The sequence below is a fragment of the Silurus aristotelis genome, assembly GCF_946808225.1.
Source record: "Silurus aristotelis genome assembly, chromosome: 26".
NCBI lineage: Eukaryota > Metazoa > Chordata > Actinopteri > Siluriformes > Siluridae > Silurus > Silurus aristotelis.
Genome location: NC_139599.1, coordinates 1,122,290 through 1,145,968, shown reverse-complemented (window position 1 = coordinate 1,145,968; position 23,679 = coordinate 1,122,290). Strand labels below are relative to the sequence as shown.

At 40.2% G+C, this 23,679-nt stretch overlaps 3 protein-coding genes across 19 annotated transcripts in view; 2 read left to right on the top strand and 1 right to left on the bottom strand.

The window, feature by feature from the left end:
• The window catches only part of ak1 (adenylate kinase 1), a 162,012-nt gene that overhangs the window by 121,177 nt on the left and 17,156 nt on the right, over nucleotides 1-23,679 (bottom strand). The gene's annotated exons all lie outside the window — the stretch shown is intronic.
• Nucleotides 2,276-5,870, top strand: tmem250 (transmembrane protein 250). Its single transcript, XM_083530518.1, has 2 exons — nucleotides 2,276-2,801; nucleotides 3,653-5,870. Exon 2 carries the CDS (start codon nucleotides 3,836-3,838, stop codon nucleotides 4,253-4,255), a length of 420 nt encoding a protein of 139 aa, XP_083386644.1. The 5' UTR covers nucleotides 2,276-2,801; nucleotides 3,653-3,835; the 3' UTR covers nucleotides 4,256-5,870.
• The window catches only part of nacc2 (NACC family member 2), a 40,195-nt gene continuing 23,968 nt past the window's right edge, over nucleotides 7,453-23,679 (top strand). For 15 of the 17 annotated variants that reach the window (XM_083531334.1, XM_083531326.1, XM_083531339.1 and 12 more), the window contains exon 1: nucleotides 7,454-7,964. The gene's annotated coding sequence lies outside the window, so the exon portion shown is untranslated. Of the gene's footprint in view, nucleotides 7,965-18,324; nucleotides 18,869-23,679 lie in introns of those variants that run through there. The other 2 variants (XM_083531335.1, XM_083531337.1) reach the window with 2 other exon arrangements.

Here is a 23,679-nt window from a genome sequence, read left to right as displayed (position 1 = left end):
TAAGGTAAAGTGTCTTCTGACTTCTAACGCATGTCTCTTTTACTCAAACACACACATTTGTAGTGCAAAAAGAAAAAAGATTAAATAAAACCAGATGTTCTTTCCCCGTTCTGTCTGCAGGAAGTCACAGCTCTACCTCTGCCATGTTAATCTGTATTCTATGTGGCTCTCAGGACACGCCTCGCTCTCCGAAATGATGAGAAATCGATCTACATATCAAATATTGATCACAAATTATTGGTCACTTTCTCAATAATAAAAGTAGAGCGCATCTACTAATATTTATATATAAATAAATTATTTAGCGATGCAAAGATGTTAAAAACAATCCATCGTGATACAAATGCCAACGTGTTTCCGATGCACCGATGCAAATCAGTGAGTCTCAACATCTCTATTATTAACTCAGGAACACTTTCAATTTTACTAGAGGAATCTTTTACAGAACACTTTAGCTTCAGGTCCATACTTCAGGCCATGTTTCTAAAAGAGGAACATATTCAGGGATTCAGGAACTGTTGTATAACATGGGAACAGTAGGCATTTTCCTACTTAGAAAAGAATTTGAGGAACTCAGAAATCGTGATCCTAACTCCAGATGTTTGTGTAACCTTTTCACTGCCGAAAGCGGAACCCTCATCTGCTAGTAAACATATTATATCCTGTTCTAGGATGAGGACTTTTCTTTAAATTAAGCTGTACTATTAGGGGCGGTGCTTTCTGTACTCACAGTGTGACATCACAATGTTGTTTTGCATATGGAACTGCAAGAACTTAAATGAACCTCATTGAAACATTGTACTCTTATCAGAAGGCTTTGTGTTTGGGGATTATATCCAGACACAGAAACGCAGTAATAAACTGGATTTAATAAAATCTAATCATATAATGTAAAAGTTGCACGCTAAGCGCAACCCGAAGACTCGCAGCCGCTTCCCTCGGATCGGTGAGAAGTTTCCTGGCGCTGAAAGTAAACGAGGAACGCAACACAATTAATAGTTCCGGCCGGTTCCTCTGTCAGCGCTGTCTGAAGCGCAAATTATTACACCGCTGATTAAATTAGCAAAAGCAATCTTAATCCTCAAGTGTGTTCGTTCAGAGAATTTATTTACCGTCATGACGGCTTGATGCATGCCTGATTAATTATAATGAGGTTTGTTTCTCTGATTTTGCATAATATATCTTTAAATCCTGAGTGCAGCGATCATTAACGGCCATAATGAAGGCTTTAAAAAAAATAAAAACTGTTTATGATGGATAGCACTGAGGTTCGTCTTGTGCTGGATCCAATCATGAAGCTTGGCCATAAATCTGCGGCTTGACATGCTGGGAAAGTGAGATAGAGGTGAATGGAAGTTATCAAGGACAAAAGCGACTATACGGTGAAAAACGTGTTGTCGGACCAATGATTATTAATAATAACAAATCACAAAGCTAAATTTAAATACAGTGTAAAGAAATAAACATATTTAAGGATCCAGGGTTGTGGTTTCAAAGAAGAAGATTTTATTTAGCAGAAATAATAATAATTATATATAATAATAAACAATAAGAATAATGGCATGCATAAGAGAAACACACAATCATAGGGGGGTGGTGGCTTAGTGATTAAGGCTTTGGACTTTGTACCTAAAGGACATGAGTTTAAATCCCAGCCATAATAAACTGCCACTCCTGGGCCCTTGAGCAAGGCCCTTAACAACAAAACTGCTTAGGTGTGTGAATGGGATAAATGTAAGTCACTCTGAATAATAGCGTCTGCCACATGCAAATAAACGTAAAGAAAATTGTAAAATAAAAGAACCATCACATTGTTTTTCCATGTCTGAGAACACAGTGAAGCACGGTGGTGGTATCATCGTGCTAAGAGATAACAATAGCACCATGGGTGTTTCTCCAACTAATATTTCATATTATTTAAGTAATACCTGTTAGTGAACTTAGTTCTGGAGATCATTTTGAAAGCTCCTTTAGGGGTTTTTGCAGCAACAGAGGTTTGTATCCGTCTACATTAATCCGGATACAAAAATGTGTCATCGTTTTTTAGAGAGCGTTTTTTAAAAACCTACGTTTTTGAAACACCTGTCATGTGTACAGCATTAATACACATTTAATCTATTAGAAAATACATTTCAGGTTTCTTTGATATACACAGATCTTCTTTTCTGAGATCTGTGTAGAAAAACTTGTTGTTTGATTAATTCGACGTTTGTTTGTCACACGTTTCAATTCTCATTGATTCCTTCTATACCTTTAAACCGGCCCTTCGGTTGCTATGACAACCAGCTCTTCTACACACTTTACGACACGCCGTATTTTGTTCCGCTTGTCACTCCGCTAATAACGAGTGCGCGCTAGCGTTTGCAAGTCACGGTTTCGTGTCCGTTTTGCTCTTTTTTAATATTTTAATTTATATCGGTGTATGAACGCGTTGCATGTGGAAAATCTGCTCGAGTGACGCTTTTTTTTTTTTAAGAAAAAGGCGCAGGCGTTTGAACGCTTAACTTAGCTCTACCCTGCTTGCTCATACTCGTACAGAGCCCGCCTCCTGCATTGTGATTGGCAGATCCTGCACGGTGTGATTGGCTAGCAGTAGCGTTCCGCTAATCTGATTGGCTGGAGCTTTTCTAGCCATCGCTGTGTAGCGAGAGAGGAGGATTTGTTAGCATGACGATTAGCACAAAGAGCTTGTTAAAAACATTTTTGTTTTATTGTTAGAAATAAATCTTTTTCTGAAGAATTCTAATTAAAGAAGTGAAGAAGACACATGTCTCATTAGTCGCGAATATATTTCACGGTAAGTAATCGTTTTATTTTGGCGCTTTGTAATAAGAGGGTTATTACTATGGTAACAAATTATAGACACCCTGAAGGCAACAAATTAAATACTGTATTCATTATAACAGTAATGAATTAGAAATAATTGTAATATAATAATGATTTATTTAAAACCTTTAAAATGTTTATTGTGGTATAAGATCTTATAAGTCTTGAGAAATGTTAAGTTTTGTTCAGTATATAGGATTTATATTTAAATAATTATTTTGTGGTTCGACGTTTCTCCAATTCCCCATTTATCCAGGGTTTCCACTTTGTCTGCAAAATAAAAACAACAACAACATTTTAGGCCTGAAAAGGTCTTAAATCTTAAATCATTTTAAACATCTTAATTTTAAATCTAAACGTCTTAATTTTTTAATGTCTGTGTAACTCTGCCTCTGATGTTCATTAAAATTTTTGTTTGATCGTTTCCGTGGTGATGCAGTTCTTTCTTTTGCTGGTCCAAATATAATTCACTGTATTACAACATGCAACAGCCAATCAGCTTTCAGTTATTGGAGCGAATCTCTTGGATTGTAACACTGACGTAAAACAGATTTTATTATTTAAAGAGAAATGTACGGCTCGGTTAAGGCCGGTTGCTAACAACGTGTTTGTGTGTGTGTTTTTTTTGGTGTCGTACAAATATTAATTCTTAATGTGCTTAACAGGCTCTTTAAAAAGTCTTGACTTTGTGAAAGCTGCAGAAACCCTGCCATCTTGATCTTATCCTGTCATGTGGACTGCACGCTTTCATACCGAAGCAGTTTTGTCTTTAAAATCAGTTTTCCGAATCTCATCTTATTCTCTGGTGTGTGTCTTTTTTACGCAGCTGAAAATGGATTCGAATCAGAAAACGACTTCACGGACACGAGAGAGTCAGATATTCGTCATGTAACCGAGCGCGAAGCTTCAAACCCGACCTCGTACCCCGTACCGCCGCCATGCTGTCGACCCATCAGGCGTCGTCCGGTTCCTGATCTCTCTCTCTGCAAGGGGCTCGTCCAGCCCACTCATGCCCGTGATCCCCATCCCGAGGCGGGCGCGCTCCTTCCACGGCCCCCACAGCATGTGCATGCACTCGGCCTGCGTCCCGGCGCGCAGCTCCCAGCTCCTGCGCACTAACTACAGCAACTTTGACCTGTACATGAAGTCGCGCTGGACCTACGGCTTCATCCGCTTCCTGCTCTATTTCGGCTGCAGCCTGTTCACGTCGCTCCTGTGGGTGGCGCTCGCCACGTTGCTGTGCCTCGAGTACGTATGCGTGCGAGTCGTCCTGCGCCTTCAGTACAAACTCTCGGTCATCCTGCTGCTCCTGGGCCATCGCAGGCTCGACTTAGGCGTCCTCAACGAGATCTTCATATACAGCATGCACATCACCATGTTCCTGGTAGGAGGACTCGGCTGGTGCTTCATGGTCTTCGTGGATATGTAGACGGAGGGGATCAATGCGGAAAGAGACGTGTACGTGACGTCCACCACGCGCCCAGCGTAGTCCATCGGGCAAGACGGGTGAAGAGGCCAGGAAGCTTCTATCACGTGCAAAATGCTTACGATGTTTTTGAGCGATAACGTTTCAGTGCCACGCGAAAAAAACCAAAACGAAGCTTACGAGATTAAAGCAGCGATACGAAAATAAAGTCGAAATATTCCGAGAATAAAGTGGTAGAGTTTAAAGTGGTAATATTTTCAGAAAAGTCACGTGGTCATAATCAGTAAACAGACACTGCAGGAAAACACTTCCGTAGGAAACTTCATTTATTCCGAAGAAAAAAAAAAATCACCTATTTTGTTCAGTCTGAAATGGTGACCAGCGTTCGACTCCAAACATATCGATGGTTACATCTGCGTGCTATTCGCAGAAGAGGTGATGCTTCTCAAAGGACTATGAGGATGATGATCAAAGAAAACGACCCTGAATGAGAATATACTTTTTAAACATTTCAATAAATATCACAACTTTATTCTCGTATCGCTACGACTTTAATCTTGTAATCTTAGATTTTTTTTTTTTTACGTGGCATTAAAACCCACTTGTAGTTCAGTCCCACACACACACACACACACACACACACACACACACACACACACACACATGTTCTTGCTGATCAAATACTTTTGGCGTAAAGTGGAAAGATTGTGTACTTTTTTCTTTTTTTAATACCCAAAACTAATAGTTAAGTGCCAACTGTTTACTGCATGACAGATGATTTTGTGCTCCTGACTGATTCTGTGAAGAACAAAAAATAAAAAACTCACTCTTTCACACGTTATCTCTGACATCTCCATTGTTCACGCCACGTTTAAAAAAAAAAAAAAAAAGTGCGATTCTATAGTTGACCTCAAAAAGCAGAAATTGTAGCCGTAGTGGAAAAGAAACATTAACTGAATCTGGGTATCTATTCAGACGGGATTAGTTTTCCAGACACGTGTCTGATTAGCAGTGACGTGATGATGGATTACAGTCGTTTAGAAGAAATTTTATTTAAATAAAAACACGGCAGCTGGCGTGGCCGTCACATTTTAGGGGGCGTGGTCATGCGAGCGTGTAAAAACGCTCGTTACGTTCCATACCTCCGGACGTAAAACTCATCCCGTCTGAATGGGGCTGATTTTGTTTGCTATTCAAGTCGAAGAGAAATTAAGGAAGGTTCAGTTCGAGGTGAGTCGGATTGTTGTGTCTGGATTTGTTTTGTTTTTTTCACTTTTTTTGCCAAACTTTTCCTTCAAGCACATCCTTTTTTTAATCACACGATCGCACTTGGAGAGTTTACTACACCGCTCGATGAAAAGCCGCGCGCTCGAGCGAAAACGCTGCACACAATCCGCTATTGTTTGGGGATCAAGCCATCATATGCCTCATGCTTTGGCCTCACGTTTTTTTTTTGTTGTTGTTCGTTTGTTTTCTAAACGAAGGGTCCAACACGTCGTCTCACACTCACTATCAGCCTCCTGCTCAACCTTCATCTGTTCACCTCGTTCACTGGACCCTCAGCAACTGCATTTTGTAAAAAAAATAAAATGAGAATAAATTTATTTCAGTCGTAAAATGTCTGGTTTGTTTTCTGTGTGAGATCAGTTTCGGTTTCGCACGCACAGGTGTGTATGCTACAAACTTCTCACCTACGTCTCTACCTGACTTTATGACCTTTGTAGATGAATGAATCTTCACAAAATCTAGTGGAACATCTTCCCAGAAGAGTGGAGCTCATTATTACAGCACATGGAGACTAAACGTGGAATGGGATCTTCAGGTGTCCACAAACTTTTGGTGAATTTGTGTAAGAACAATTATATCATTTAGAGACAAACACACACACAGTCTGTTTTTTTTGTCACAATAGTTGTAAAAAAAAAAAAAAAGAAAAGATAACTCCACACCACCACATGAAGCCTTCTGGATGTTCTCAGAGGAACGTGTGATGGTGCTAGTCTCACACTGGTGTGTGTACGGGATTGTGCGAGACGACATGGGCGACAGCCAGTCACACTTTCCTTCAGCACTTTTTAACGCTCCAGTACTTCAGAAAGAGAGAAAGAGAAAGATTTGATTGAAGGTCTTTCTGTATAGAGATGAATCCTGAGAACCAGGAGAAACATCAGAATCCTGATGAATGCACCAGGAACCGTTCCGCTGATCCCGGTGCTGTCGTTATCATGTTGATCTGCACAAAGTATTGGCACCCCCTTTTCACCCATCCGCTTATCCTGAACAGACACTCTGTAGTGTCTTTCTGTCTTTACTACGTGGACGACGTGTGAACGTGAATCCACCTGGATCGCAGCTTTAACTGAGTGTGATTGGTGAGAAGGTCTTGAATTTCATATAGCAAGTAGCCCAGGTTTATATAATCAGGCACGTTTTGAATCAGGGAGGTAGTAGCTTTGTGGTTTCTGGATCAGGAGGTCGCAAGTTCAAATCACAAAACTTCTAAAATGCAACTGCTGGGCCCTTGAGCAAGGCCCTTAACCCTCAACTGCTCAGGTCTAAGGTGGTCTGGAAAAGCGTGTCTACCAAAAGGTGGTATCAAAAAGTTTAGAGACTAGTTTTGGTAACACACCAACAGATGGCAGCACAAAGCTGCACGCACAGTCACAGGAAGCACCGACCTTCATAAGTCAGTGTGCTGAAAGACATCGTCCTGTGAACATCTGGAGCTGTGAAACTGGTGCTGTTCGGACCACGTGCGCACCCTGTAACCGAGCTCCTCACACGTGAAACAACACGATCTCACTTTCACACCCACCCTACTCACCAGATTTGGACTTCGACCTCTTCGACCTCTCGGGCTTGAAACTCCGACCTTCCGCTTGGCAACCACTGAGCCACCGACGGCGGTGTAAGTCATGTGACATGTCAATTTGGGGGAAGAAGACGAAGGAACGACTGTTTATAGCTGCTGGAAGGAGGAGGAGGAGCGACGCGCATGAGGAACGCGTGAAAACCCTGAGCATCGAGCTCTTCACCTGTACCAGAGAAGATCCTTACTCTGAGAAAGGTTAGATCAGTGAGGAAAAGAGAGAGAGAGAGAGAGAGAGAGAGAGAGAGAGAGAGAGAGAGAGAGAGAAAGAGAAAGTGCACAGACTCGGAGCTGTGCCTTTAAAACGCAAACACACTCCCTACAGGACTGTAGCATGATGTCATACACTCTCCATGTGAGGAGCTGCAAATCACTTCCTGGAGAGAGAGAGAGAGAGAGAGAGAGAGAGAGAGAGAGAGAGAGAGAGAGAAAGTTGAAGTGAAGGAGAAACTTTCACGCAGGGCTTTGGGACGCTGAGGTGCACATACAGCTTGAACCCAATTGCAGTTGAAGTGCACTGAGATCGAGAGAAATATACAGGGATGGGGAGCGCGCGAGCGTGCGGGACAGCGCGCGTGCACGCCGAGTGAAGCGCGCGTGCCTCCGTTTCTCTTTACTTTTTTTCTCCCCTTCTTTCTTTCTTTCGTTCTTTCTTTCTTTCTCTCTCTCTCTCTTTCTTTCTTGTTTTTTTTTCTCTTTTCTTTTCCTTTTTTTTTTCTCGGAGCAAACTTGTCTTTCTGGAGTCGCACTGACGCAATCAGCATTTCAGCGCGCGCCGTTTCTGGCTTCTCCTGCGTGACGCATGATGGGTGCCATGTTTAATTTCCTACTTCACTGATTTATGTGAGTATTAATAACAAAACAAAACATTTATTTCTTATTATTGTTCTAGAAAAAAAATTCTCTCTCAAAAAAAAAGCATGCTTTTTATTCTTTTTCTTTCTTTTTTTTTTCTTTTTTTTTCTTTTTTTTTTTTTTTTACCGGTTTCGGGTTTAAAAGAATAATAAAAAAAAAAAAGTTGCGAGCTGGAATAGATGATCTTAAATAAATAAACTAAATAAATAAATAAATAACTAGAATAATTCCCTCCTGCTGTGCTGGAATGTGAATGGAAAAATATCCCTGTTAACCCAAAGCACGAGATCTCCTTGTTTTTAGAACCTGATCATCTGCTGCTCCATAAAACCAAACCTGACCTAATCATAGAAGATTGAAGTTCTGAAAAAAAGTGAGCTACAGGGTTCCTCTGGATTGTGAATGGTTCCACTTGTGAGAACTGAGCTTTTTGTGGTCAGAAAGAACCCTTGAGGTCGCATCTGAGAAGGTTTAATAAAAACATAATTCTCCACGAGTCCAAGGACAAACAGTGGATATGAAGTTTAATCTTTAGTCTGATAGTCTGGTGACACTTTGACCCACAGCCATGACATGAAGCTCATACAGGTTCTGGTGCTTTTAGAAAAACAGACCTGGTGATAAAAAATGGAGCTTCTCGGTTCCTCTGGGGTTCGATACTGCTTAGAGAAAGTGTAAACTCAGGAACCCTTAAAGAGCACATCAACGACAGCTGTAAGATTTCATCTTAAAGTTAAATTAATTAATTAATTATTCTCGCTGAGCATCCAGGAGGCCAGAGGTAACGTCACGGCTTAACGTGATCGGACCAGGTTAAAAATCTGATCTGGATTATAATAATCTCCTAAATTTTATTCATAAATCCCAGAATCTGATAATGAACAGCAAGATGGAAAGTCAAGTGTGTGATGAGACGGTTTTATTCCCTGAAACTATCGAAAAGATCACATGTGTATAGAGATGATGTGTAGAAATATTAATATAATATAGAATAATAATAATAATAATATACTATTTACAATTATTGATATAAGTATATGTGTATATATTTATACATAATAATTTAATCATAATAAAATTATTATATTTTAAAACTTAATATGATATTTATTTTTTATTATATGATCTATCTATCTATCTATCTATCTATCTATCTATCTATCTATCTATCACACAAAAGTAAGTGCACCCCTCACATTTCAGCAACTATTGTAGTGTATCTTTTTAAGGGACAAAACTGTAGAAATGAAACTTGGATATATTTCAACGTATCAATGTGTAGTTTGTAAATCAGAACAAAACTGTGTCCAAAGTGTGAATATTGTGTGTGAGCACCATCGTTCTCCAGCCCTGCTTTAATCCTCCTGGGTGTGGAATTCACCAGAGCTGCACAGGTTGTTGCTGGGATCCTCTTCCATTCCTCCATAATGACATCACAGAGCTGCTGAATGTTACACACATGGTGCTTCTCCATCTTCTGCGTGAGAATCCCCACAGGTGCTCAAAAGGGTTCAGCTTCCTCAGCAAGGCAGCGGTCATCTTGGTCATCTTGGCGGTGTGTTTGGGGTCGTTATTATGTCGGAAAACTGCCCAGTTCCTGAAGTAGAGCACCATGGTCTGCTTTAGAATGTCACAGTACATGTTGGAATCCATGTTTTCCTCAATGAACCGCAGCTCCACAGTACCAGCAGCACTCATGCAGCCCCAGACCATGATCCTACCACCACCATGCTTGACTGTAGGCAAGACAATTTTCTTGGTTCTTCTCACCAGGGCGTCACCACACATGCTGGACATCATCTAAACCAAACAAGTTTATCTCAATCTCATCAGACCACAAGACATGGTTCTAGTGATTCATGCTCTTGTACAGGTTTGAGGTCTTTCTTGTGAGCAGCTTCAGAAGAGGATACTCCTGGCATGACGGCCTGCAAACCAACTTGTTGTGGTGTGCAACACGGTCTGATCACTGACACGCGGACCTCTGCAAACTCTAAAGCAATGCTGAAGCACTCATTCGTCTCTTTTTTAAAGCAGCTTCTGAGGACTTGACTTCTCAGATGGACCCTGTTCTGAGAGGAACCCATCTCAGAAAACGTCTGTATGAACCTGATCACTGTACTGTAACTCAGGTTCAGGGTGATACTGATCTTCTTACAGCCTCGGCTCTTTGTGGAGATCAACAATTCTAACTCTCAAATCCTCAGAGACTCTTTACCATAAGGTGCATGTTGAACATCCAGTGGTCAGTATGAGAGAATTGAACTCAAAGCACCACATTTTAACTGCTTTAATACAAGATACACACATTTGTATGGTTCCGTCAAAAACATGATGAATAGAACATGCAGCTGTGCACGTTTACACCACGTACAGCTGTTATCACTGAGGGTGGACTCACTTTAGTTACTTATTTAGACATTACTGGCTGAATGTTGAGTTATTTTTAGAGGACAGTAAATCTGTACTGATACACGAGCTGCACACTGATACTCCAAAATATATCCACCTTTCATTTCTATAGTTTTGTCTCTTGAGAAGATACTAACACCAAATAAATACTAATAAGACACTAGAATGTTTGCTGAAATGTGGGGGTGCACTTACTTTTGTGGGATACTTTATACCTGTAATAAGCACTGAAATTGTGAATGATGATGATGGTGATTAAAATGATGATGAGGATGACAATGATGATTAGAATGATGATGAGGATGACGATGATAATTAGAATGAGGATGATGATGACGACGATGATGATGATTAAAATGAGGATGATGATGAGGATGACGATGATGATGATTAGAATGATCATGACGATGATGATGATTCGAATGAGGATGACGATGATGATGATTAGAATGAGGATGATGATGAGGATGACGATGATGAAGATTAGAATGATCATGACGATGATGATGATTAGAATGAGGATGATGATGATGCAATATTTTATATGTGTGAATTTTCGTGTTCCCGTGATGTGTGTTTCTGTTTGCTGAATAATATTGAGGAAGGAAGCTACGGTCATAGGAGAGAGTGCATGACCCATGACCAAGTGAGTGTGTGTGTGTGTGTGTGTGTGTGTGTGTGTGTGTGTGTGTGTGTGTGTGTGTGTGTGTGTGTGTGTGTGTGTGTGTTTGCTGACAATCCTGTCTGGTTTTGAAGACATGTGACTGAGCACAATGTTGCCTTTCCTATGCGACTAGCATGTGCTGTTTATGGCATTTCCTTTCTTATTTTTTAACCTCTCTCTTTCTTTCTTAGACATCTCTCTCTCTCTCTCTCTCTCTCTCTCTCTCTCTCTCTCTCTCTCTCTCTGTCTCTATGTCTCTTCTATCTCTCATTCTTTATCTATCCATCTGTCTGTCTGACTGTCTAATGTCTCCCCTTACATTGACAACAATCCAAATCAAATTTGTCAATTTGAATGCAGCAGGAACACATCTACTTTTTTTCTCTGTGTGTGTGTGTATATGTGTGTGTGTGTGTGTGTGTGTGTGTGTGTGTGTGTGTGTGTGTGTGTGTGTGTGTGTGTGTGTGTTTCTTAAAAGAACAAATTATCCAGAATTTACATTTGGTGTCAGGGTGTCTGAAGTGTTGAGCTGCGAAGCACGACTCGCAGACACAGTGTGTGTGTGTGTGTGTGTGTGTGTGTGTGTGTGTGTGTGTGTGTGTGTGTGTGTGTGTGTGTGTGTGTGTGTCTGATCAGCTCTCAGTGTTCCACACAAACACAACTCTTTTTTTGTGGGGGCTTTTTTTCCTCTTTACAGTTTTTCTCAGTTGTTTTGGAGCGTTTCTTGAATCATCTTTAATATTTGCAAACCAGTGAGTAAATTTCTTACAGCAATTAATACAAACAGCACAAAACAATGGATTTCCTGTGAAATGTTAAGTCGTGTTGTACGGTTTCAGTGTTTCCTGAGGTAAACTATGGTCTGGATTACTGTGATAACAGACGCACAAAGCTGAATTTCCTCTGTACCGCATCAATGAATTTCAACAGCTCAAATGTACACATCTGTATATTAATTGCAGGAGACCAGACAGGATTCACACTTTCACTGTTCTGGTGTTCGTTTGTTTCCTGGTTCTTCATCCATTTTCAGAAATTGTAATTCCGTGTTTTGCTATCCGTCTATTGTTACTTAAGGGTTCACACTAGTTGATTATTGGTTGATCTGACGCCTTTATTAGTGACAGTTCATCCACAATTCCACAATTCATCAATTCAAGACACATTTATATATTTATATAGAAATTTAAGCCTAAAAGATTATAAAAACTGCTTCAACCATTGCAGGTGCAGTTTTTCTCAGTTGTTTTGGAGCGTTTCTCAAGTCAGAAATTAAATTCTCAAAACTACTTGTTCAACCTCCACATCATCAAAAGCAACTTTTTGTCGCTTTGAACAAATTGTGAGCGATTTGGTACGTTCATTTGATGGTTTGTGTAACGATTGTTAACGAGAGCCATTAAATGCAAAATGGTTTAAACCAGTTTAAACAATTCTTATTTTATGTGTTTGAATGTCATGAAGGCCAAGAAGGTCAAGAACTACTGCTCTCAAATAGCTAAGAGGTGAATCTCATGAACCTTCAATTGGTGACAAAACTGGATTACAATTTCAGAAAATGGATGAAGAACCAGGAAACGAACGAACACCAGAACAGTGAAAGTGTAAATCCTGTCTGGTCTCCTGCAATTAATATACAGATGTCTACATTTGAGCTGTTGATATTCATAGATGCTGTACAGAAGAAATTCAGCCATGTGCGTCCCCTATAACCGTAATACAAACCATAGTTTACCTCAGAAAACACTGAAACCGTGCAACACGATTTAAACTTTCACAGGAAATCCAATGTTTTGTGCTGTTTGTTTAAATTGCTTTGAGAAATGCAAATACTAAGGACGAGAATCGCTTCAAAGCAACTGAGAAAAGCTGTAAGATTGTTCAAACTGAGAACCAGTATAATATATTTTGATCACCGTGAACATACACAATTGATAAAATACAGTACGAAATGGCAAACATCACACAATCAGATGAATAAACATACTGAAGAATTCGCAATTTGTTCAAAGCGACGAGAAATCGCTTTTATGACACGAGCAAGTGACTAAATGTGGATGTGGAGGGTGAAGATGTAGTTTTGAGAATTTAATTTGTTATCTGAGAAAATGCGCCAAAGCAACTGTGAAAAATGTGTTCTCAGGGTCGCACCGGATCGCTTATATTGAGTTCATATGTTTGTGTGGAACGCTTTAATGCAGAACATGAAATCGGAATTTTATTAAGGAACGCAATTTTTCATTCTTTATTTTATAAAATTCCACACACAAAAACTTATACAGTTGATTTTGTAAAAAAATATAAAAAATGTATACAAATAAAAAATAGTGAGGTAATGTGTATTACATTAAATCTTTTTTTTTTTTTTTACATTTTTCATTTAATTTTCTAATATAATTATATTTTATTTTAAGATTGCTATAATGATGAATCAGAATGAGAACAGAATCTGAGTTAAACACCTCTGGAGTCTAAAACGGAACACATGCGGACAATAAAGTGTGTGATGATAACGGTATTTTGTGTTTGTGTGTGTGTGTGTGTGTGTGCGCGCGTGTGTGTGTGTTGTATCGCAATAAACCGTGGAGTTGATTATGAGCAGAAACCCCAAGTGCAGTATGAAGTAAATCATGATCTGAGCAGCATTTTATACACACCAGACTCCTCAGAGTCGCTCTGAGTAAACATCTGCATGAACTCCTCTGTGTGTGTGTGTGTGTGTGTGTGTGTGTGTGTGTGTGTGTGTGTGTGTGTGTGTTTGCTTTTGCTTTGCAGTTATTTCCTTATTTATTTTATATTTCTTGGCTTGCGAGAGAATGGCATATTCAGTCAGGAGGTTTTCTTGCTTAAGCTCAGAGAGAATCAGCTCTGACATCTGCTGAGGTTCTGTCTAGAAAAAAATCACAGCAGCCATCGAGCGTACGTTCCTCCAGCCCCTGTGGTGGTGGAGCTCCTGGCGCAGGTTTTAGCGCTCGGAATATCGTGTAGGTGATCATCAGGCCAGTCTTTATCACGCTTCTGAGAACTGAAAGGGAATCTTGGCATCTGCTCAGCTATCGTGTGTTCTCACACAACATACAAGGCCATGTTTCTCTTTCTCAAAGCGCTCCGTCTTTGGCTTGGCAGACGTCCAGGACTAAGATGACGTGGCCCAGCTGGATGTTTGCATCGTGTCCCCGGTTGCCCTTCGTAGTTTTCACACCATGCAGCATTCCGCACAGGAGCGCCACAGGGAATGTGCCGAACGCAGAGGCGTTTATGTTTAAATTACATGCTGTACCTGATGGATAATCCTCATTAAACCCCCACACAGGCTCCTAGTTTCATCTCCTGTAAACCTTCTCAAACCGATCGGTCACACACCTAATGTTCAAAAGCTAAGCATTCTCAACCCTCACCTTCTACACCCTCACCTTCTCAACCTTCACCTTCTTAAACCAATCGTTCACAACCCTCATGTATAAAAACACCAAGCATTCTCAACCGTCACCTTTTCAATCGTCACCTTCTTACACCTCACCTTCTCAGACCACACGTTCTTGAACCTCACCTTCTTAGACCACACATTCTCAAACCTCATGTACAAAAACCACACGTCCCCAAACGTTACCTTCTCCAAAACATTACCTTCTCAAACCACACAGTCCCAAACCTCATGTTCATACATCACATATCCTCAAACCTTACCATCTCAAACCACACAGATTTCATCCTCACCTCTATGTCTTTTATTTGTCTTTTTCACTGACTCTGAAACACTAAATCTGGAGACTCCTTTCATTATATAATTTAATATAATATAAATAAAATAAATCTCCTGAAATGGATTTAAATAATAATGTTTTGAAACTTTCTGCTCCTGGGGTTATGTGGTGCATCAGAACGCACTCTGGGTTAAAGATCTGAAGTGTGACTGTTATGACATGTTTATAACGTGTTATAACAACCACACCGAGGTCGTTGTAAACAGCGTTACCTCACAGGGTCCTCGCTACACCACACGTCCTCACATTTCTGCTCGGAGAGCCGAGCTCACACTGCGTTCTCCATGGAGCTCTAGAGATACGAGAGACATGATGAGACAAAGACGTGACAACGACAGACGTTCAGGATATCAGACTCACACACACACAAACACACACACATTGCAGCACATTGTGTTATTATAGGAAACAAAACCACATCCCATTGAACACAGTCGCTGTTCTACAAAGACGCCCCGAATCGAGATTTCTGTTTCCTGTAATTAAAGTGAGTGTCAAATCACTTCACCAAATTCTGGATTCTGATTGGTCAGAAAGTGCTGATTGGTTTTCTATGACATGTGGTTCTTTCACATGCGAATGTATTTATTGTCACATGAGGTTTTTACTCAAGACGTGTGGTTTTAATATTTCCAGACTCACACGATAAATTGTTCTGCGTTTCCGTCGTATGTTCTGCCCCCTATGGGCGGGTGCTGGGGGGTTCTGTTCGTTTGGGTTCTGCATGTAACGTTCCCCACATGTTGTCTAAGAGCCTGAAAAACGACTTGGCCCGTATTAATAGCAACAACATACCTCTCACTATGTGCACTATGTCATGCGATACCGGCGCGTAATCCTCGAATGCGACTCGCTATACCGTGCGGGCGATTTCACCTCACCCGGGATTTTATCTCACAACCTAATGTTATATTTAACTCTGACTCCATCTTCAATCACAATCCAAATCTGTGTGCTTATGACACTTCTGCATCTGTTTACTGCTCAACTTTCAACAATAGAGCACGTGAGCTAACGGTATTTACAGGTGACGTCCTCTTCAGGTGTTGAGTTTCATTGAAATGTTCCCGGAACCTTATTCTGCTCAGAGCCCTGGGCTACCTTTACTGCCACGCTGGTTGGGGTTTCATATTCATTTTAATTATAATAATGTACTCCTGAACGAAATCTAAAGACCGAATTCCATTCGAAAGTATTCGCATTTCTCACTGGTGGATCATTACCAGGTTGCAAGAACTGCTTCAAAATGTTAGAAGAAAAAGCAATTTATTGAAAACTGCGTTTAAACTCAAACAGGCTGTTCTTCAGCTGAAGTTTTAGACCACAGCCTTTTAAAAATCCCCACAACTGAACTAAAAGTGTCATAAAAAGGTCTCAGTATTGAGTAGCCCTGACGTTCTTGTTCATAACTTCAAACACTCATTTCGGCATGCTTGAGCTTGACGCTTTTCAGGAGGCTGGTGAGAACGTTCGTGAAGATGGCTTCACAAAGGAATCCACAGTCTGGGCCTGACGTCTGTTTTTGTAAACTTTCCTTGTCATCCATCCCTAAAGATTCTTAAGGGGATTTCGATTAGAGGAACATGCAGGATGGTCCACAAGTGCAACGTTATTGTCCTGGAAGAATGCCTCCTTCAGGCGGGTGTTGTGAACTGCAGCGTTGTCCTGTTTAAAGACCCGGTCATTACCACAAAGACAAGGCTCCTCAGTCAAGAGGGATGCTCGCCAACATGTCCCCATGTCTGTTTGACGCCCTGCACAACCTGAAACTCCTTTTTCCCATTGAAGGAAAAAGCACCACAGATCATGATAGAGCCTCCTCCACTGTGCCATACAGAAAATATCTCCAGTGGGATCTCCTTGTCTCAGAATCGTTAAAAGCCATTAGGACTATCCAGATTAAGTTTTTTGTGTCCCATGTTTGGTGCTCCCTTGCAAATTCCAAATGGGAAAAGTTTGTGTTGTGGGAGGAGACGTGGCTTTTAAAGATGTTTTTGTTCTTTATTGGGCTGCAGTCAGCATCAGTAAGGACTTCATTTGGGTCAAGGTCTGGTCTGTATCTTCACTGACAGACCGTCAGATCTTCCGGCTCAGAGAAGGTGAGATTTTTTGGGGTCTACCACTTGATTATTTTGTCCCATAACTCTCAGGATCGTTTAAGAAATTTGAAACGACCGTCTTACTGCGTCCAACCTCGGCGGCAACGGCGTGTTGCGAGAGCCCATGCTTGTGCAGCTCAACAATTCCACCACGTTCCATCAGAAGATCATGACAGTGAAGGACAATAACATTAAAGCCATAATTTTTGCACAGATTGTAACTTTTAAAGGCTATGGTCTTAAACTTTTGATCAGCTGATGAACAGCTGGTTTGAGTTTAAACGCAGTTTTCAGTAAATCGCCTACTCATTATTTTCTGTCTCTTTTTTCTGTCTGATTTTTATGGTCAAATCAGATTTTTGTTACACAAACATTGTTCCTAAAGTGACGACCACTGAACCTCCTTCAGACTCATCATGAGCATCTGGTATTTTATTTATTTAATTCTGCTTTTTTCATCGTGTGTTTGTTGTTTATTTTAAAATATAAGGGATTGTTCATTTTTAAGCACATAAACAACCACATTACTGCGTAGAGCAACCAAACCTGTTCCAGCATGACAATGCCCCTGTGCACAGAGCCAGCAACATGAAGATCTGCTTTACATGGCTTTGAGTGGAAGATCTCCTGCTATAGAGCGTCAACCCTATTGAACGCCTGTGGGATGAATGTGAAACACTGACTGCACCCCAGGAACCTCCTCAGCTTCTCACCTACATCACTACCTGACTTTACTAACATCTTTGTGTCTGAATGAATCTCCACAAAATTTGGTGTAACATCTTCCCAGAAGAGTGGAGCTGAGCATAACAGCACAAGACGACTAAATGTGGAATTTGATGTTTAAAAAGAAGAAGATAACAATTTTATGGTCAGGTGTCTCTGATAATAAATATGTAGAGGTTCGGTCGATTCTGACAGGAGAGTTACATCACGATATACAGAGTACGATATTTCATTTTCGTCATAAAGAAATACACATAGACTTGTGTGTATGTATATATATATATATATATATATATATATATGTGTGTGTGTGTGTGTGTGTGTGTGTGTGTGTGTGTATAGATAATATTATGCTTTTTACATTGAAAGATAAACAGCTAATTTCTAATCTGTCACTGAATCTTTCTTTTCCTGGAAAACGTTAGCCACATTAATGTGTAGAATTGAAAGGAAAGCACGACCACACACACACACACACACATGCACAGGCACACACACACAAACACACGTTGCGGGCGGTGAGAGCACACTAAAGGTATGCGTGACATTAAACACACACATTTTTGGGAATTTCAGACATAAAACTAACATTGAGCATGCCAAGAGAAAGCACGGTGACTCAGATCGTGTGTATGTGTGTGTGTGTGTACGTATGTGTGTGTGTGTGTCTGTGTGCGTGTGTGTGGTGTGTGTATGTGTATGTGTGGGGTGTGTGTATGTGTGTGTGGGGTGTGTGTTAGGCTAAATTAAAGGCTCTTTTCTTCTGTCTCACCCCTCCCCCCTTTCACTCTGTGTGAGATTTCTGGTAAGTGACATGGCTGGCCTTTGGCATGGTGCCTGGCATGATCACATGGTATAGATATCACGCCAGTTTGTGTGTGTGTGTGTGTGTGTGTGTGTGTGTGTAGGAGGGAAGGAGAAAGAAGTGCGAGAGCTAGACGAAGAGGAGAAAAAAGTGGTTGTGCGTCTGTGTGTCTGTGTTTGTGTGTGGGATTGAATTGAGTGTGTGTGTGTGTGTGTGTGTGTGTGTGTGTGTGTGTGTGTGTGTGTGTGTTTGGATCTCTCTCCTTCTCTCTCGCTCTCCCTCTCAATCTCTCTCTTTCTCTCTCTCTTTCTCTCTCTCCATTGTTTAACTATAAACGAAAGTTCACTCTTTCAGCAGAGAAGTGAAAGCTATGTGAAGGGTGTGAATGAACACACACCATTGAGTCACTTCCACTACGAGTGTAAGTGTGAAATCTCATAAAATATCAAATTGTGTGTGTGTGTGTATGTGTGTGTGTGTGTGTGTGTGTGTGTGTGTGTGTGTGTGTGTGTGATTAATCTGGGTGAAATGTGCATTCAAGCATATAAAAGCATATTGTATTCAGCTCCAATAGAGTTTTATATTTATATATATATATATAATTTTTAATTTTAATATTTCACTTTGAATTATTGGATAATTTTCAGAACATCATTAGAGTGTAGGATTTGAAGTTCTCCTCGACATCTCCACCAGTTTTTGTGTTTCTTTTACCCAAACGTCCGTCTGCGTCTCCTTTGCGTCTGAGCAAGTAAATACACACGATATGGCCAAAAGTCTCCATTAGCTGTGATAAAAATCTCCACTCTTCTGGGAAGATGTTCCACTAGGTTTTGTGGAGATTTGTGAAGATTCGTTCTGCTACATGGATGTTAGTAAAGTCAGGTACTGATGTAGGTGAGGAGGTCTGGAGTGCAGTCAGTGTTCACATTCATCCCAAAGGTGTTCGAAAGGGTTGAAACTCTACAGCAGGAGAACTTTCACTCCAACTCATTGTCATGCTGAAAAAGGTTTGGGTCTCCTGGTTCAAGTGAAACGATAATTTCATGCATCCACATTGTTCTTCACAATTGTGTTCCTACACTTTGAAGAACCACATGCGGTTGGAAAAATTGTGTGTCCGAATACTTTTGACCATGCCATGCATACTAAAGATATCTTATTGAATTCTTATTCAAGCTGCTCTGTGCTCGACTCTCACGCAGCACGTCTTCATACGCTCAGTGTTTCTGCGCTGCTTTTTCTCTCCAGGCACAAACTGTAACACGGCCCAACACGGCCATGAAACCCAAACTTTTTTTGGACTGAGTGTGTTTACACAAGATCCCCAATGCAGCTCATTTCTTCCTCTTCTTCTTGTTTAGAAGAACATTTGTTATGTGAGTAAAGTCCGTCTCAGGTCTCTGTAAAACACGATCCCAGGAAACTGCTATTAAAACATATATATCTTAATAAGTGATTATATATTTATAACTTTTACAAGAAGATCACAACTAGAAAAAAATTTATGTCTAGGATTTAATTAAATAGATTTTTTTCATTTAATTTATTTTTATTTCAGTTCAATTACAGTATTTCTGTTTCACATACGTTTAAAAAAAAATTGCATTTAATATATAAAAAGCTATAAAAATTATAATATAATATACTATTATTATTATTAAATTACTATATTAAAAATGAATTATTCCTTATTATATTTTACAGGAAATATATATTAATGTATATAAAATGTTTTATGCAATATAATAAAATTTGCAAATTAAAAATAAGAATAATTTCTCTTCAATGTAAATATTTATTAGTTGCAAATCTGAGAGATTTATTTCAACAGATTATTATAATTAATCATTATTATAATTATTTCTCCAATTAATTAATATTTCATATTTTCAAAAATGCCCAATGCTCTTTTTTTGTTTTATATAAACTTTTTTTTTTTTCTTTGTTTGTAATTTTGAATATTAGGTAGATGAGTGTGTCTGTGTTTTTTGTGATGGTGAAAGAAAGAAAGAAAGAAAGAAAGGAAGAAAGGAAGAAAGGAAGAAAGAATTGAGCTGTTTTCTTCCAACTCTCCCATGTACATTAAAATATTTAAAAAATGTAAGTATCAAATAAAATTTCAATCAAAACTGATTTTCAAATAATTCAAAAACAAATAAACAAACTGATGTTTAAATAAAGAAGCAAGCGGACGTGTGGCTCGTTAGTGTGGCAGTGAGATGTAAGAATGTAAAGCAGTGGGAGAGGAGAATAACAGAAATAAAAGAGAAATCCATGTAGTGAAGGTTTGTTATGATTTGTAGTGCGTTTCCGTTGCTGTGACTCTCGGGTTGAGTAACGTGCAGGGGCGGCTGCTGCACAACATCATCACACTCTACAGGGGAATTCTGTCGAGGTGTTTGGAAAGAGTTTCAGTTATCTTATCATCGCTGAACTATTCTATGGAAACGTAGAGAACCGTATTTACGGGAAAGGGTATGACCTCGTCTCGCGTCTCAAAGCAGTGTGTGCAGAGGTGAGAGGGAGAGCAGACGCAATATTAACAATCATTATTATTATTATTGTTATTATTAAATAAATCCCAGACTAAAATAATTTAATTTTTTTTACCCTTGTCCTTGCACAGGCGACCTTCTGTCCTTGACCTTTGACCCCTTTGTTTTCACACACTAGCCGGGTTTCGTTGCCTGTATGAGTGCGGCTCATTTCCTCTCGACTTCATCCGCAATTTCGAAACACTGGTGTTTTTTTTATTTTAACGCCAACTATAATGTCTGAAGTCTGGAATTTTTTGTTCTTAAACCCGTTAACAGCACGAAAGGATCGAAAGTCCTGGAACACCTGGCCATAAGATTGCTTCCTGCTTCCCACCACATTTCTGAGATGTTCCACTAGATTTTGTGGAGATTTGTGGAGATTCATAGTAAAGTCAGGTATTGATGTAGGAGAAAAGGTCAATGGTGTTCTATAGCTGGAGGATTTTTATTTTATGACACTAGTTGCACTCGTTTGTCTCCAAGTTTGTGGTAACAGTTTGGAGAAGAACCGCATGTGGCAGGAAAAGTCGGGTGTTCCAGTGCTTCTACTGAAAACAAAAGAGAACACTGATTTATTTTAGAAACTAATCACTAAATGATAAACATCTAACAAGATCCAGCTTTTCCTTGTCGGTTCACTCAGCCAGGTTTGGTGTTTCACGTGTTTCACGTGTTTCTTGCAGCTTTGGTGCTAGCGTAGCTCAGAAGTGACGTAGCGTACAGCCTCCGGTTTAGCATGCTGCACCTCTAACACCGCGGCCGTGTTCTCACTCGGCTTCATGGAGGAGTTCGGCGTCTCAGACAGACACACTGATGTGGTTACTGACAGGAAAAACCCATTAAGCAGTTTCAGCTCTATCTCAATAGGGGCGTGGCCTAAACCATGAGGGTGGAGCTTTAGGCCAGGTGAAGAAATGTTTGGTTGTGTATCGCTATTTATTACATTCCTGAGGCAGTGTGTGTGTGTGGTGAGTGTGTGAGGTTTAGCTCCTGACTGGACCTTTCCATACTGTCTCTTTAAATACGCATGTTGTCTTTACTGTGTGTGTGTGTGTGTGTGTGTGTGTGTGTGTGTGTGTGTGTGTGTGTGTGTGTGTGTGTGTGTGTGTGTGTTATTTTTGGGAGATGAGAGTGCGCTCTGGATGAAGTAGAAGTTCATATGTACACCACATGCTCACTGAGAGATTCTGCACTCCGATTTAAAGAAAACACGCCTCTGTGTTTTTCTCTGCATCTGTACACAAAAACACAGGTGTATTAACATACAAACTCCTGTCTGTCTGTCTGTCTGTCTGTCTGTCTGTCTAACTATATTTACAACTGTCTGTCTGTTTATTTGTCCCTCTGTCTGTCTGTATGTCTTAATGTCTATCTATATGACCCTGTCTGTTTTTCTGTTTGCATAAATGTCTGTCTGTCTGTCTAAATGTCTGAACATCTGTCTATCCGTCTGTTTGTCTAACTGTATGTCTGTCTGCCTGTATAACTGTCTGACTGTCTGTTTGACTGTCTGTCTGCCTGTCTGTCTGTTTGTCTATCTGTGTTTGTCTAACTGTATGTCTGTCTGCCTGTATAACTGTCTGACTGTCTAACTGTCTGTTTGACTATCTGTCTGCCTGTCTGTCTGTTTGTCTATCTGTGTTTGTCTAACTGTATGTCTGTCTGCCTGTATAACTGTCTGACTGTCTGTTTGACTGTCTGTCTGTCTGTTTGTCTAACTGTATGTCTGTCTGCCTGTATAACTGTCTGACTGTCTGTTTGACTGTCTGTCTGCCTGTCTGTCTGTTTGTCTAAATGTCTGACTGTCTGTCTATCTGTGCTTTTGTCTGTTTGACTGTCTAGCTGTCTATCTATCTGACTGTTTCTATTTGTGTGTGTATGTGTGTGTGTGTGTGTGTGTGTGTGTGTGTGTGTGTCTGATTTAAATAATTGACAAAAGTCCTGAATATAACCGTAATAAATTCATCTTGCTTCATTCTTTAAGTGTGTGTTAAAGCTTTACAATCCTAAAAAAAGAGGACAGTGGAAACAGACCTGTAGCACACACTCTTCTCTCTCTCTCTCTCTCTCTCTCTCTCTCTCTCTCTCTCTCTCTCTCTCTCTCTCTCTCTCTCTCTTTCCCTTGCTCTCTCTCTCTCTTTGTCCAAACTGTCTCTGTCCATATTTTCTCTCTTTATATATATATATATCTCTTTCTGTCTCTGTCTAACCCTGCCCTATCCAATCTGTCTTTCTCTCTGTTCAAAATGTCTCTGGCCAAGTTCTCTCTTTCCCTCTATCTCTCTCAATCTCTCTCTCTGTCCAGATTTTCTCTCTGTCAAAAATGTCTCACCCTCTTGTCTCGTTTCTCTTTTTTTTTCTTCACGTCCTTTTTCGAAGTCTCTCTTCTTTCATCTTGTCGTCTATCCAATATCGTCTCCTTAAACTTTCTTTCTGATCCAGTTTCTTGTCAACATTTTCCCATTTTCCAGCATCTCTGATCTCCTGTCTGTGTTTTTGCCGATAAGGGATGTGGACGGCTCGTCCCACACTGGGGAACATTGTGAGACACTTTTCAGCTCATTGAGCTTGTGGGAGACGGAGTGGTGGAGCAATAGAGAGATAGAGCGAGGGAAAGTGTGATCCTCAGCCAACCAATGAAGTTGTGTTCTGGCAACAGTTTTAAGCATCAGTGACACGGTGATATCGATTA

Excerpts from the sequence above, each read along its gene's own strand:
- tmem250 (XM_083530518.1), top strand. The coding sequence starts at position 3,836 with ATGCCCGTGATCCCCATCCCGAGGCGGGCGCGCTCCTTCCACGGCCCC.